This window comes from Dasypus novemcinctus, chromosome 1 (genome assembly GCF_030445035.2).
Source record: "Dasypus novemcinctus isolate mDasNov1 chromosome 1, mDasNov1.1.hap2, whole genome shotgun sequence".
Taxonomy (NCBI): Eukaryota; Metazoa; Chordata; class Mammalia; order Cingulata; family Dasypodidae; genus Dasypus; species Dasypus novemcinctus.
The window spans coordinates 164,010,107-164,026,613 of record NC_080673.1 but is presented as its reverse complement, the minus strand read 5'-3'; the positions used below and the strand labels follow the sequence as shown (position 1 = coordinate 164,026,613).

The 16,507-nt window shown below is 43.5% G+C and overlaps 1 protein-coding gene across 2 annotated transcripts in view; it reads right to left on the bottom strand.

The window, feature by feature from the left end:
- The window catches only part of BEND4 (BEN domain containing 4), a 37,495-nt gene extending 31,029 nt beyond the window's left edge, over positions 1 to 6,466 (bottom strand). The window contains exon 1 of one of the 2 annotated variants that reach the window (XM_004448739.5): positions 5,787 to 6,466. In XM_004448739.5, coding sequence (XP_004448796.1) covers positions 5,787 to 6,282 — 496 coding nt within the window. In that variant the 5' untranslated portion in view covers positions 6,283 to 6,466. The remainder of the gene's footprint in view (positions 1 to 5,786) is intronic. The other variant, XM_004448740.5, reaches the window with a different exon arrangement.
- Between the last annotated feature and the right edge of the window lie 10,041 nt (positions 6,467 to 16,507).

Sequence of the window (16,507 nt, the reverse complement as noted above, 5' to 3'; positions counted from 1 at the left end):
TTTAGGTATATGGCACATAGGCTTGCAATTTTACCTCTTGTCCTAAATCTTGCAAATGTTAGACAAAGGCCTGTTTTTGCCACAATTATTTTGAACGCTGAAGAAAGAGCCAAATGCCAGTTATAATTTCAGGCTAGAAACTCCCATGATTGATGAGCCCAGAACTTGGCTGAAGAGACAGCCAAGATAAAGTCTGCTTTCTACCTTGGAGAACAGAGGATATAGATATGGGGAGTATCTTTTATTTTTTTTTATTTTTATTTTTTTTTAAATATTTATTTATTATTATTTTTTTAATTACATTAAAAAATATATAGGAGGTCCCATTCAACCCCACCGTCCCCGCCCTCCACTCCCCCCACAGCAACACTCTCTCCCATCATCGTGATACATCCATTGCATGGGGAGTATCTTTTACAGACCTAAGGCTGGAATTGATAGGTTCCCCAGGTGGACGCAAAGAACTGTGCTCATGATCTAAACCAAAACTTAACTGCGGAAAGGCCTCAAATATTTGGGTGTCATTTCTTTACAACAACAAAAACAAATAAACAAGAAAGCAAAGTCGTGGAACCAGACAAGTGGGAAGGTTTAAGATATGGCATTCTCACTTCTTTACTTCTTGGCTCTTATTTTTTTATTAATAAAATCAAAGGATGACACTGATTGGGAATTTTCAATTAGAGCACAACCGCAGTTTCCATGCATTTTAATCCTATAATCCCATTCTAGACCTGAAGTTGTATTTACTGTTTGCATTTTAATCAGCAGAGTTCCAATTGATTTAGTGTATACACCTTTAATATAACCTTGATGAAAGGGACAAAATATGAAGGAAGGCTAAAATAGAAGTGCCTAGGAAGAACTCATCAAATATATTTGTTCAATGTCCTAAAGAATACTCAGTATTTTAATCACATTAGGGTATAGATTTTGATGGGAAAAAATCTGATTTTGGGACAAGCATGATTTGTTTTCTTAATTGAAGGATAAACTCATAATATGCTAAGGAAAAAAATCATTATGTAATATATTACACTATGACATAATAAAGTGCATTCAGAATATCAGAGAACACCTACAATCATAAAATAGTTCTTGCCAGCAGTTTTTAAAATGTTTCATTCTGAAACTGTTCTCAGAATTGATATACACAAAAAATAGCAACTGCAAACCCTTCAAGTTGAATTTCTCCCCTTTTCAATACTGTGAAAGATTTGACGAGTATTTTAACATTGATACATTGAAGAAAGTGATGAAAAATATTACTATTATACCTGCTGGAAAACAGCAAATCTTTCCACTTAATACATACTGCAGGCAGCAATACTTTAGCTTTCCAGACAGAATGTAATTAGAAATGCAAATACTGTGTGATGCCCATAATTGCTAAAAAATGGAGAAAAGTTCTGTTTTCATACGAATACAAGTGAATGGCCACTGATCCATGATTCTTAATTGAGGAGTGTGAACATGTATTTTTCTTTTTTAAACTCTTTTTTCCCCTACTCAGAGAGTTTCCACTCAAGAGATAACAGGGAAATACAAAATCAACAGTTTACGAAGGAGCTTTAAAATTATTCTACTTTATCCCTAACTTTTCAAAGATAAACAACATAAAAGGTTAATAAATCACAGTCACAGAGCCCTCTAAAATGACCACTCTGTCTAATTTATTTTGCTTTATTGGGCAACTTACTGGAAGATAATATCGTGCTGCAAATTGTGCCTAGTCTGATTCCAAAATATGAGCCTATGATTACTTTTTTTAATTAAAAAAATCTACTTCTAGAAAATCTTATGAATTTAACTGGTTTAATCCATCCTAAATCTGATAAGTGAATAAGAACAGGAATGGGAACTCTGCAATCAAACACAGGCTTCCTACTTTAATGTCCTTCTTTGTAAGTAAAGCCTTGAATGGAATTTGCCCATCACAGTACATTCCCAAGAGTATTCTGTTTCTCTGAAGGCGATCACAGTAGTCGAGATTAGTGGTAACCTTTTGATTTTTGCCCACCGAAGGGTGAAATATATTAATATTAAAAATGCAGAAGCAGAAATCTTTTTGACACCTTCCATCAGCACATATCCATGTATTCTATCTACCAAAAGAATTTCCAACTAGTTCAAAACAGATTTCCTTAAAACATTAATTTAACACTTCCTTTTTAAAAAGAGGACTTCATAGCATAAAAAATAGAAGTTAGAAAATAAAAGCATCTTTGGAAGCCTCACTTGTCTTAAATCAATGAACTATGTCTTTTTAAAAAAATGCCATCCAATTTTTTTTCATAATGGCAAACATCAACACAGCCAAACAGGATGCAATTTTTCTAAATAAATAAATCAATGATGTGTCAAAAATTAACAGATGAGTTAATATACTCGGTGCTATCAAAACCAGATGGTGCTTCCTAATATTCATCCTGCTCAGTCAATCCCTGAATATTTTCTGGACCATCGGTATATAAAATAGGATGCTGCTATTTGTGATGGCAAACAAAAGCAATCATGCCTGCCAAGCACATACTATAACAGGCAGCATTTCAGCTCTGCTAGACAGAAAGTAATTAGAATGCTTTTAATGTCCAAAAGAATGATGCTGATAGGCTGCCACAGATGTGTAGATTTATGAATATTTATATGGTGGTTTATAGCTGACACTTTTATCAGTTGAAGAAGATAAAATATCTGCCTGACTCAAAAGCTTGACAGTCAGGTTAGTAAAATCTCATTAAAGAGAATGACCTATGCAATTATATAGGATTTATTGTAATTCATTTTTGATTGTACTCTGCTTAAAGATGCAATTTCCCATTTCCTGATGCCAAATTTAGGCTGCATATCAAGATCTACGTGGGTTTTAACTCTAAGCCTCCCAGAGAGGAAAAATATGCTTTTAAAACCATGGTATATTAGCTCTTTTAAGGAAAATTATACTCTTCATGAGATTTTATAGGAATGTTGAAAAAAATCTATTTTTAATCACATATTTCTCTTCTCAGTGGTTTATGGCCATTAATGACAAATAAGATTCACTTTAGCCCTTTCTCTTTTCATTGCATTAACTCTGGCCATGCACTTATGTCTCTTCTATCCTTGACTCATTTCATCACATCAACGTTTTGACTATTTTTTGTTTACTAGGTGGCTTAAGACATTGCAATAACACTTTTGTATGGGTGCAACAGGCAAATCTCCACCTCTACCACCACTATCATCCAGTGTGCTTACCTGGCCTGTGCACACATTCATTGGTTCAAAGTGGAACCACAAGTCCTTCAAGGAACCAATCAGCTCTTCAGGTGACTGTCCCTCTGATGGGCACTCAGATCACTATCACTGTGCCTGTTAAGAGATGGCTTTGTCCATCAGCGGATTGATATTAGGACCACAGTTCCTGATGGTTGGTACTGTCCCCCTCCCCTTTTTGTTTTCTCCCAGACCATTTTTCTTACTGCGCAGAAGAAACCTACCATCCAATTTATATCTTTCCAATAAGCACATGCCTCCCTGTTCTTAGTACTATGAAGTTTGTCTATGACCTCTCTTTTTAAAAAAAACGGAAGTAGCCTTGAGATGTTTGCAGGGTATCGACAAAACCCACTTTCTCTCCTATAGATTCAGCCACGTTGTGAATTCTACCTGGAGACAGAGACAAAATAAATAAGACATTTGAAGAAACATTGAAAGAGAACATTTACAACAAGGTGAGAAGGAGGGGAAAAAAACCACAACTCTATATGAAAGAAAGAAGGAAGAAAGAAACTGCCAGACTAAAAGGGATCATGCATGGATAGGAAGCAATAAAGAAAGTGAAAATAACAGGAAAATGAAAGATTGAAACTGGGAGGGGGGAAGGGGAATGTAAATAAGGGAGTGGCCAATTTATAGTGTAAAAAGGGGAAGTAAAAGATTGAAAAAACAGTCAGCAAAGACTAAAAGAAGAATATAAAATAGAAGGGAAGATTCTCAAGAGATTAAAGAGCAAATAAAAAAAGGGGGGGGGGGACAAATACCCCAAAAACCAATGAGCACGGTGGAACTGCAGTCACCCAAAAGGAGGAACAAAATATAGAAAAATGGGCAAGAAAAGGACCTGAACCGCCAGAAAGCATAAAAATTAAGAACGATAAAGCAGGGCCTGAGAATAGACAGGAGCATGAACCAGAAGGGGTAAAGAAGAAAGATTCCAGTCCCAGAGAGAAAGAAAAGGCACCTCATTAGGAGGGGAACAAACCGAAGAAAAATGTGGACAACGGAGTGCTGAATGGCCTAAGAATGACTTTAAATACAGAGTAGATTATTGGGACAACAGCAAGTGAAAACAAAACAAACAAACAAAAATAAGGACACCCCACGTAAGAATCCCACTCTAAGCCTTCCAACATCTCCAAATCAGCGAGGGTGTGACAGAACAAATCTTCACTATAACCTGTAATTACATTTTCTTTCTTAAAACCGATCCTTCATAAGTCAAAATATTGACAAACAATAGAATATTAGCTTAAGCATCTATAACTCATTTAGAGACAATGCTTCTATATTTTCATTAGTAAAAAAAAGGGGGCCTTGAATCCAGCCCTGTACATAATTTGAGGTTCTCCTAAGTGCCCTAAAAGGCCTGAGCAGGAACTTTCAGTTCTAACGAGCGGGATAAACGAGACTGTTCTTCTCCGGGGCGCGGAGGACGTAGGCCCCAGGCTCTGGCCTTTCCCCCAGCCCCTCGCTGTCCCTGCCGGTAGGCAGACTTTCCTCATGGGGACGCCTACAGGCTCGGGGAAAAGGAGAGGAGTCTCGCACCCAAGGGTCGGTGCTCCCCATCGGGCATTTCTGCAGGTCCTGGGCCGACTTGCCGGCCCTCGCAGCCTGACAGCCGGCGTCCCTCGGGAGGGCAGGGGCGGAGTGGCCGAGGTGCGGGGACGCTGAGCTTTGGGAGGAGGCACTGGGTCTCTTCCTCCCCTGAGGTCCGCGGCAGATGCGAGTGCCACCCGCGGAGCTGGTGCAGAGCCCGGTGTCTCACACCCACGGTCTGGGATTATGGGTGGGTGGGGAGAGAGAGGAGAAGGGAGAAAGGGACCGCAAGCGCACAGAAACCCACAAGCGCTCAGAAAGAAAGAGAAACGGAGAGTCCGAGAGAGAGCAGGAGTGAACCCGGGCAGCGTGAGAGTGCATCCAACGAGTGGAAAAAGGAGGACAAGAAGGAAGAGAAGTGGAGAGACCGAGAAAAACAAGTGAAGCAGAGAGAAAGATAAAAGGGGGAGGGGAGGAAGATGTGGAAAGAAAAAAGTAAAGCAGTGGGGGTAGAAACAGAGGGCATCCTGGTGGAGCCTTCCGCCCAGCTCCTGCTTCTCCGGGAGCGGCCGCAGCTGTCACCCTAGAGTGCCGCCGCTCAACCCAGGCGGCAACCACAGAACCAGGGCTACCTCCCCGGCCCCCCAGAGTCCCGGACCCCGATGCGCGGTCGCCGCGCTTCCCGGGCGCGGGATCCTGGCGGCGCCACCTGTTAGGAGGTGCGCGCGCCGTCGAAAGGCCAGGACGCGGCGGCGGCGCCGGGAAATCCTCCCGAAGTTGCTGCCCAGGCGGGGAGGTCCCCGGGGTACACTCCGACGCCCCGATTCTCTCTGCCACGTGTACACCCCCTCCGCACTCTTTCAGCGCCCCCCCCACCCCCACCCGGCAAGGCCAGCGCGCGGGAGGGAGTCCCCACCCCCGGCTTCTTCCCGGGTCCCGTTCCCCCTCCCAGCGTGGCAGGAAGGAAAGTTGCGCCCGAGAGTTGGTACCTGCGCTGAGCTCCAGGCCGGCGCCGTCGCTGCCCGCACCGCTGCTGCCCGCCGCCGCCGCCGGGCCCGGGCCGTACCTGACGACCGCCGCGAAGGAGGACGACGAGGAGGCGGCCGGGGACGCGGGCGGCGGCGCCGGAGTCCTCAGGTGTCCCTGGGGCGCGGCGGGCGTGCAGGACGGCGACGACGACGAGGCGGCGGCGGCGGCTCGGCCGGGCCCGGGGGGGTAGGAGCTCTGCGCCTGGAACTGCTGCTGCGGCGGCGGCGGCGGCGGCTCGCTGCTGCTGATGGAGACGGCGGCGTGCGGCGCGAAGGGCGGCGGGGGCGGCGGGGGCGCCCGGACGTGCGGCAGCTCCACCAGGGTGGGTCTCTCGTAGAGCTTGGCCAGCGCCGGTCTCTTGCTCGGGAACGTCTTGAGGACGCTGTAGGGGCTGCGCTGCTTGTAGATTTTGGGGGCGCTGGGCCCCTCCTCCGCCGGCTGCATCTCCTCCTCCATGCCGCTCCTCGGGGCCGCTGCCCCTTCGGACACCCCCTGCCCTCTGGACGCCGGGCTCCGGGTGCCGGTCGGCGGGCTCTTCCAGGGTGCGCGCGTGCGGGAGGATGTGTCTGCGCCGTGGCCGCCGCCGCCGCTGCCGCCTGTCACTGAGGCTGGCACCGCCGAGCCCCGGCGCGGGGGGCTGCCGCCCGAGCGCTGATTGACAGGCCGCCTCGCCAATGCCTGGAGGGAGAAAGGAGGTAAAGAGCAAGTGTTTAGGGTAATATCTGCTAATGATAATAGGGGCGGGGGCGGGGCCTGGCGCCGCCGCTGCCCGCCGGGTCTCCCCGCCGGGTTTGAGCCTCCGATGCGGGGAGGGAGAGGAGAAGCGGGGACTAAGCGTGAGAAGGCAGCAGAGCGTCCCGCCAACAGGTGAAAAGGATGGGGACTCTGGGTTCCGGCCAGGGCGAGGTGGCTGCCCGGACCTCCGGGGTCCGGAGAGACTTTGGAGCCCCAGATGTGGACTTGAGGCTTCTGCCGCAGGTGGGGCCCAGTTAGGAAGCGAGTTCTTGGCGCTCCCAGCGTGACCCCAAACTCTTCGGCTTGCACAGGAGTTGTAGTTGTTAACACTGGGTGAGGTCGTGAGAGTGCACGTGTGCCTTTGGAAGGCATTGCAGCGAGTTCTGCCAAGCGGGAATTGCTCCCCCAATCTTCTGAAAAGAACACGTTGAAGGATCTTGGCCCAGGTAGCTCTGCGGTGCTGGCCAGGCAGGCGGGGCCCTGCCCTCCCGGAGCTCGTGGCTCCCAGCACAGGCTGATCGTAAAAGCACAGAGGGCGTCATCATCATCGGATTTTAACATTATTTCATTTGTTCCCTATAGGCAGTCTTAGAAACTGCCTAAGGGCATTATATTTATCCCCATTCTACAGATGAGAAAACTGAGGTTCCAGGGGATTGAAAAGACTAGCCCAAAGTCAGACACTCAGGAATGGGTGGCTGAGTTGCACGGATGCATCCAGGTCACTTGAGTTCCTATTCTTCTCATAGTAGGTAGACTTGTGCAATTGAGGGAGCAAAAGAGTAACCTTGGGGATGGTGATTAGATACAGTATCAGTCAGAGTCCCGAGAGAAAGAACCAACAGGATATATTGAGTGCGCGCACGCGTGCACACACATTTTGGCTCACATGGTGGGTGTTGGCAAGTTCAAAGTCTGTAGGGCAGGCAGGAAGTTGGAAGCTTGGATAAAGGTGATGCTTCCCCAGGGGAAGCTGGAAGTTCTGGCAAGAACTAAGGTTGAGTTGAAATTCCTCTTCTGACTTCTGGTACACTCAGTTCTGGCTTTTAAGACCTTTAACTGACTGGATGAAACTTGCACTGCCCACATGGCTGAGGGCAGTCTCCTTTGTTGATCATAGATGCAATCAATTGATTATAGATCCAAATCCCATCTTGAAACACTCGCATTAACAAGCAGGCCAGTGCTTGGCCGAACAACTAGACACCATAACTTAGCCAAGTGGGCACATGAAGTGAACTGTTACAGATACTGTGGTAGATTGAATCATGTACCCCAACAAAAGACATGCTCTTAAACTTAATCAGTGTTCCTGTAGGGGTGAACCAGCTTGTCCTTGGGATCCTTCAAAGATGTATTAGCAATTATGGTGGGACCCATTTGTGAATAGGATCTTCTAAGATTCGATTTTGAAGTGGCTAAACTGAATCAGGGTGGACCTTCATCCCTTTTACTGGAGGCTTTTTAAAGAGAAGCTGAAAGATGTAGAAGTAAGAAGGCAGAGAAAGTCAGGAATTAGTGGAAACTGGAAGAGCAGACACAAGAAGAGAGGGATTGCCATGAATTGGGAGGCCGACATGCAAGCCAAGGAGTCCCAAAGGCTGTGGCAAGCCAGCACCAGAACTCTACAGACTTCAGGCAGAAATGTCATGGCCTTCTCAACTCCTTGATTTTGGACTTCCAGGCTTCCAAAACGTGAGCCAATAAAGTCCTGTTGTTAATCCAACCTATATGTGGTATTTATAGTAGCAACCCTGGAAAATTAAGATAGATACCTTCAATAATGTCATTATGTCTCTCTCTATATATGTAAATGTACTTGCAGGACTAAGGTGGCCCCAGAGCACTCGCTTACTGCAAGGCCCAGCCTGTTTCTCACTGTGTCTGGGGCCGCTAGGCAAGGATTTCTGGAGGACACACAATTTCAGTAGCTTGAATGAAAGAAGGGTCTCCATGGTTTGGAGCAGGATCCTCAGGGGGTAAAGTTATCTTCAAACCTAGAGGAACGGCTGGGCCTCTGCCAGCCACTCTTTGGAGCAGAAGATCCATTCGTCTGGAATCACCCCTCCCCTAGGCCCAGAACTCATAGCGCCTCCCAGGTTTAGTTTCCTGCCTCCAGCCTTAGTTTGCCAGGTCAGAGTTCTGGATTCATCTCTCTTCCTTCATGTTGCTAAAGGAAAAGTTAGTTTCCTTTTCGGAGCTTTCCTTTTAGTCTTGGGAATGACCCATGTTCTTCTGGGGGTTCAATTCCTTGGCCTCTCTTTTCCCAGACCTTCCTTTCTTTGGAAACCTTCTTTTACTTCTTTGCTGGTTCAGCTTCAGTGTGTCACTCTGGATTGTCTCCTTCTTACTTGGAGCCTCCTCAGATCAGTCTGTGGTTCCCCCCTTCCTCCATTTATTAAAGATGAAATAAATAATGCCATAAATAAAAGTATTTGGGAGTCCAGGAACTGTCAGGACTGATTAGGGCATAGAGGACATTTTCTTTCTCATTATGCAAAAGCATTTCATGGGGAAATAAAAGAGGTTTCATTGTAACTCATGCATGTCATATTTCAAGGAATTCAAGATATTAATCATATTTAACATTATTTGCAACGTTTCTCCCTGGCTTCTGAAAACTGCTAAATGAGGACACGTGGATCACTAAGAAAAAGGGAGACAGCATGAGAGGGACAGTTAAGAAATAATGAAATGCTGGTGAAAGACAGAGAGAGAGAATGAGATGCCAGGGAGATGTTTCTTAGGCACATAAGTGAGAAATGGAGGAGTTACTTCTGAGATGGGAGACAGCTGAAATTGAATGATATACTGGAGGAAATAAATGATAACAAACCTCCCCACACTTTCCTTTCTATAAAGCAGTTCTGAATTTTGCATCGAAATGCTTCTTGCCCACTTTACTCTCAGATAATTTGCCAATCAGTCCTGGCTTTTGAAAAGAAATTGGGGTGGTAGTGGAGAGGGAGGGCTTATGGGGGAGAAATCTTCAGCCCTTCTACTGAAAGTAATTTCCTATACCCGAAGGCTTTCTCTTCTGCTTATATATTTTTAATTTGCATCATCCTCACCACTTAAACACCTGAAGAGACTGTGAACAGTACTTCTGTTGTTACATTTTATCAACTAAAAGGACCTGCCATCCTGTGTATGAAAGAGTGGTCATTTCTATGGAACTGAACACTCAAATTAGTGGTTTACTCAAAAAAAAAAAAAAAAAAAAGAGGGCTTGCAGAAGAAAAACATTAAAAATTTAAAAATGAACAGCTTTCAAATCCTCATGCTGGCAATCACCTATGTTTGGGTCCAAATAAAAATGAAGTGCTTATAATCAGTCTTTAGAAAATGGGCATTTACTCCAAGTATGGAGTTGGACTGAATTTTAAAACTCTAACTGACCACTCATCCCTGCCTAGGAATGTATTAATATTTAGCTGAGCATTGTAAATAAATGTAATGTAGTGAAATGTTTATAAAATTGCCAGTAGCGCTCTGTAAGCATCTTGCTCTAAATTATAGTCTAGATTATCAAATGGTGAGTTTGCTTATATTTTCTCTTTGGGGTCTCTAAGAGGCTGATCAGATTGTAAATACACCCATGCTTTAATTTTTAATTTTTTTAAGAAGGGATAGGGGATTAAACCTGGGACCTCATACATGGGAAACAGGAATTCAACCACCGAGCTACACCCACTCTCCCACCCATGCTTTAAATCTTCCAAAAAAAAAAAAAAAGTGAACTTTTAAAAGCCAAGTTGCTATTTATGGACAGGGTGATTTTTTTTTATTGGCAGCATGTCAATTCCTTGAGCCATCCAGAATATAGCTTTTAAATAATAATGCAGCCATGGGAAATGCTTTTTATTGCACCAATTTCAATGATATTTAATGAGCTTCTGATTGACTGTTTGATCTCCCAATGTTTTGTGCTACTTTTAATTCATTTCGTATAATAGAAAAAAAAAGTAATTGGAATAAAATTTTGTGACAAGATAATGACCTTCCACTTTGAAATTAAATGTCTGATTAGCTTCAACATTTTAATGCTGAGATGATATTGCAGCAGGAACAGGGTGTGCATACTCTCATTTGGTGGAAAATGACTGAGGAATACTCCCTTGCTTTTCCCATTGCATAAAAAGAGTGGTGTGGTGACCACAGAATCAGAGACTCATAGGGCTGGGTGGGACTTTAGTGGTATTTTATTCTTGTGACTAAGCTCATGCCCAAAGCTTTACTCTGACCCTTTCAAGTGGCTGTGCAAATCATACTTAAACACCTCCAGGGAAGGGGACCTCACTTCCTACAGAAACATTCGCACAGTTATTCAAGAAATTTTTGTTGAGTGTCTACTATGTCCTAGTACCTACCACACTTCTAAGTATTAGGGGATATAATGATGAAGCTGATTTCAAGGTCCTACTGTTATGGAATTTGCTTTTTGATGAGAGAGGGGGAGCAGATAATAAATAAAACTAGTAGCTAACTGAACAAGATGATTTCAGGTAGAAATGACTGTGATGAAGTTAAAAATTGGGTGGGGTGTTATTTTTAATAGAGTTGCCAGAGATGACCTCTCTGAGGACGAACATTTGAACTGAAAGGAGACTCACGAGAAAGCCATTTGTGAGAAGAGCAGTTCAAGCTAGACAAGAGCAAGAATCAGAAGAAGGAACAAGTTTCATGTTCTCCAGGAGCTGAAAGAAAGGTGTGTAGCCGGAGTGAGGGGCGTGAGGAGATAGGGCCCAAGAGGCAGGCTGGGGCCAGGCCTTGGACACCAATGTGAAGAGTTTGGGATGCAATGGGAAGCCTTCAGAAGTGGTTAAGCCTGGGGGTGACATGACAGGATTTGTGTCCTTAAGAAAGAATTTTCTGGAAAGGTAAAATCATGTCCTGTCGCAGGACCCTTGCTCTTAAGGATAGAAAAATGAACACATATTAAAGGTTTTACTTAACTTACTCCATGCCCTCTTGAGTTCAAAGGAAATTAAAAATGTGCAAATCGTTATGGAATAAAGGAATGTTGAATTGAATGTGCAAATGGTAGCAAAACTGGTTTTTCCATGGTGTGTGTGGGGATGTGAAGAGGGGTGGGTGGGGGTGGATGGGAAGGTCGGGGTGGGGGGAGGGGAATCTTTACCAGACAGGCAATTTGCATTTTTATCAGTTCTCTAAACTTTCAGAGTTATAAAATAGCTCAAAGACAATGAAAGGGTAGACTCAGACAGCTCTAAAAGAAAGATGGCTATAGATGTATAGTTTTCCACTGAAACACAATTACTTTTTTTACTTTCTTATTTTGAAATAATTTTATGTTCAAGTTCAAGGAAGTTGCAAAGATAGTACAAAGAAGGCCTTATACCCTTTACCCTGTTTCTACCACTACTTACATCTTATATAACTATAGTCCTGTAGTCCTATATCAAAACCAGGGAACGGACTTTGGTATAGAAAGTATATGGTTCTATGTTATTTTCTGACATGGTGTGGTTTCCAAGGACTGCCAAGAGAAGGTGCCGCAAACTGGGGAATTAAAACAAAAGAGGGGTGGGGATGTGGCTCGAGCGGTTGAGTGCCTGCTTCCCACATGGGAGGTCCCGGGTTCAGTCCCTGGTGCCTCCTAAAAACAAAAAAACAGAAACAAACAACAAGCAGACAAATGAAAAAACCTACTCAGGGGAGTGGATATGGCTCAGTGGTTGAGTGCTGGGTTCCCACAGATGAGGTTCTGGGTTCAATTTCTGGCACCAGTACCTAAAAAAAAATTTATTTTTCTCACAGTTCTAAAGGTTAGAAGCCAGAAATCAAGGGGTCAGCAGGTCTTCCTGCAGGGAAGGTGCTACTCCATGCCTCTTCTTGCTTCTCTGGCAGTCTGGGGCATTCTATCCTCCATCACTATCTGTCTATCTGTGTTCAAATTCTTCTTCTTAGAAGGACACCAGTCATCCTGGATTAAGGCTCACCCTGCTCCAGTGTGACCTCATTTGAACTTGTTTCATTCTATCTGTAATGACCCCATTCCAACTCTAACAACCTTACATCTAAGGTTCTGAGGATTAGGCCTTAACATGTCTTTTGGGAGGAAACAGGTCAATCCATAACACAGGTGTAGACTCACGTAATTGCCATTGCAGTCAAGATCCAGAACTCTTCCGTGACCATGAGGATCTGTCTTGTGGTACCTCTGGAATCACCCTCACTCCCCTCTCTTCCACCATTCCTAATCCTGGCACCCATTATTAATCTGTCCTTCATCTCTATAACTGTTTCACTTCAAGAGTTTATATAGATGGAATCCTATGATAGGTGACCTTTTGAGATTTTTCGCTTAGCATAATACCCTTGAAGTCCATCCACAGTGTCGCATGTATCAATGGTTCCTTCCTTTTTATTGCTGAATAAAATGGATGTGCCAGAGTTCGTTTCATCCTTCACCTATTGTAGGACATTTTGGTTGTTTCCAGTTTATGGCTATTACAAATGAGGCTGCAGTGAACTGTCACGTATAGGTTTTTGTGTGGACTTAAGTTTTTATTTCTGTAGAAATAAAGGCCCAGGAGTAAATTGCTGGATCTTTCTACAGTGTTTTATTTTTTATTTTATTTTATATTTTTTTAAAGATTTATTTATTTATTTATTTATTTATTTCTCTCCCCTTCCATTCCCAGTTGTTTTCTCTCTGTGTCCATTCGCTGCTTGTGCTTCTGTGACCGCTTCTATCCTTATCAGTGGCACCGGGAATCTGTGTTTCTTTTTGTTGCATCATCTTGTTGTGTCAGCTCTCCGTGTGTGCGGTGCCATTCCTGGGCAGGCTGCACTTTCTTTCATGCTGGGCGCCTCTCCTTACGGGGCGCACTCCTTGCGTGTGGGGCTCCTCTACGCGGGGGGTACTCCTGTGTGGCAGGGCACTCCCTGCGCGCATCAGCACTGTGCATGGGCCAGCTCCCAGGATTTGAACCACGGACCTCCCATGTGATAGGTGGACGCCCTATCCATTGGTCCAAGTCTGCTTCCTCCACAGTGTTTTAAAAGATTTGTTCCTATTTGTGAGCAACAGATGGTACAGGATCAGGTTGACAGTGAGGCGATAAGGACCCTCATGATTTTCAACCACCCCTGGCCTCTCTGACCACATTCCTTCTACCATCCCCTGTACTCACTTGAATGCAGCCTCACTGAAGAGTCCTGTCTCAGGACCCTTGCTCTCAATATTCCTACTGCTTGAAATGCTTTCTCCAGATAACTGCATAGCTCCTTCCATGTCTTTGCTCCAGGATCACCCCAGTGAGGCCTTCCCCAGTCACCCTGTTTACAATTGCAAACCCATCCCCTCCCACCCACATGCTCCCCAACTTCTTTCCTGGTTTGTTTTTCTCCCTAGCACTTATCATTACCTGTCATGCTATATATTATATTTACTACTTTGTTTACAGTCTATTTCCCATGACTAGATTCTAGTAAACTCCTGAAGGGCAGAAACTTCTGTTTGTTCCCTGCTGACTCCACAGCACCTGCAGTAGGGCCAAACATAGAGTTGAGGTCCAATGAACATTTGTTGAGTCAATGAGTGACTTTAGAAGGCTCCAGCAGTTGTCCAGGTGAGAGTTAAGGCTGCTTGGATCAGTGTGGCAGTAATGGCAATGGAAGGAAGTGGACAGATGCAGAATATATTCATGAGGCAACCTATTCCATTCAGTGAACAGTAGTAACCCCAATTTGCTCCTTTGCTTCTTCCTATCGGCCCTTGGGCCTATTCAGAGCAAGTTTAATCCCCTCCCCATCCTCTCATTGTAATGACATCACAAGAGTTTTCTCTGTCCTTCCTCTATGAGTTTCCAGATCCTTTACTGATTTGGTTGCTCATTTTGAAATGGACTCATCATTTTAAAAAGTAATAAAAGGACAGTCATCTTTGATATAATTGCTTTTTGCCCACTATTAGAATCTTATATTCACTTGGACTCTTTTAGTGACAAAAAGTGACAAAAACCCAATTCAAATGGGCTTACATATATAAGAAGAATTTAGTGGTTCATATAACCATGAAATCTAGAGATATATCTGGTGTTAAACAAGCATGGATGCTCTTATTGTGTGAAGAGGAATCTACTTCTCTCTTTTCCTTTCTTCCAGTTTTCTTTGTGTTGTTTCATTCTCTGGTAGACTCTTCCTATATGATGTCAATTTGGCCACCAGTAGTTGTCAACTGCAGTGGTAAGAAAGCACCTCTTCCCAAGGGCTCCAACAAAAGAGTCAAAATTGACCTTCAGGGACCAACTGGGTCTGATGGATTAGTTTATTTGCTTACTGATCTTTCCAATATTATGATGTTGGTGCTATTGAAGAAATTTCCCCTAAGTGACAAAACAAATCACTGAAGAATTTAACTCAAGTCAGGATTCTTTTGTTTAATCAAGTAACAAACATACCTGGTTATTTTAGTAAATTTAATCTTTACTCCCTAGTCTTTACTTTAGTCTAATTTCTGAAAAAAAAATTCCTCCTAAAGAGCTAAAAGCACCACAGACAGAAGTATGAGCTTGAGATATTTAAGATCATATATTTGGGAATTACAGCCAGGAGGGAAAAAGGAAAAAAAAAAAAAAAGAAGATCTTTAAGAGAAAGTTGAGGAGATATGGTAACAGTAAGTCAAACTGTGGGAGATTTCGTTTCTAAGAAGTCTGCCGTCTTGATGAGTAAGACCAATTTCCATTCTGTCCTCTCCTAACTTCTCTATTAGGATACTGTTACAGAAAAGGAAATGTCCAGTTCATAATGCTAATTTGTGTTTAAGCCAAGATTTTATTCTGTAGCACTAGAGGAGGACCAATTCAAAAGAGAAGTTTCAGAAATGAGCCAGCGAGTTACAATTTTAAATGTCAGCAACTTGAGGTTTTCGTAACATCACACATTATAAACTATCCTGAAATTTTACAAATTAATCTATGCCATTTGTCCCCAGGCAAGAAAGTAACTGTTTGGCTGTCTGGCTTATTTCAAGGTCTGCTAACAAATCATTTGTAAGCACCTATTTTCGAAAACCAATAGAAATATTTTTTTTGGTTGCAACAATTGTGGTGATTTTCTAACTAACTTCTTTAAGGTCCAAGCAGCTGGGCTTTCCGGGGCTCTCTTTTGGACTAGAAAGTTATTTTTTTCTCTTCTTTGTCTCCAGAAAGCAGCTGGTAGTAAATCTCATGTATTTCATCATGATCAGCAGGGACTCTTGAACTTATTATTTTGGGGCCATTCAAGCTTCTAGATCTTTCCACCTTTTACAACAGTATCTAAGATGAATAATTACAGAGTCATATACTTTCCTTTACTATAATGGGCCTTAGAGAAAGTCCAGTTTCCTCACCTTTCCTATGACGGAAACTGATGCTCAGAAAGGTGCAGTGGCTCATTCAAGATGTGGTAGACTTGATGTCATGGTGTCTGGGTTCTAGAAGCTATCTGGGCACTTTTCTCTGCTACATTCTCACTGAACTATTAGAGATAGAATTCCAAAAGGATGCTGATTTAGTTTCCTCTGTAAGTACATGCTTGGTTGTGGTCGCCTAGCAGCCACTCAGTATCTATTTATTTAGGGGAAATTCTCTCTTCCACATCATATATAGTCTCTGTTGGGCAATAGAGATGCTTTTCACCAGTCTTCCACGCATTTGTCCAAGTACAGCTAAGGAGTGACTAAACTTGGTCAACTGGACACTCTCTCATTACCCAGAATCTTAGGTATTGATGGAGGATGGTTGGAATTCATTCATCCCCATAATATTCTTACTCAGAAACTAAGAAAATTCTTCATTTATTTCTTTGAATCCCTTCAAATAACCAATAATATAAGAGGCAACATGCTGTTGCATGCACTTGACTTTCATAAAGATTAATATCTCCAATATTAGCCTCCTTACACTTACATGCAACAAATTACTGTGTTTCTCC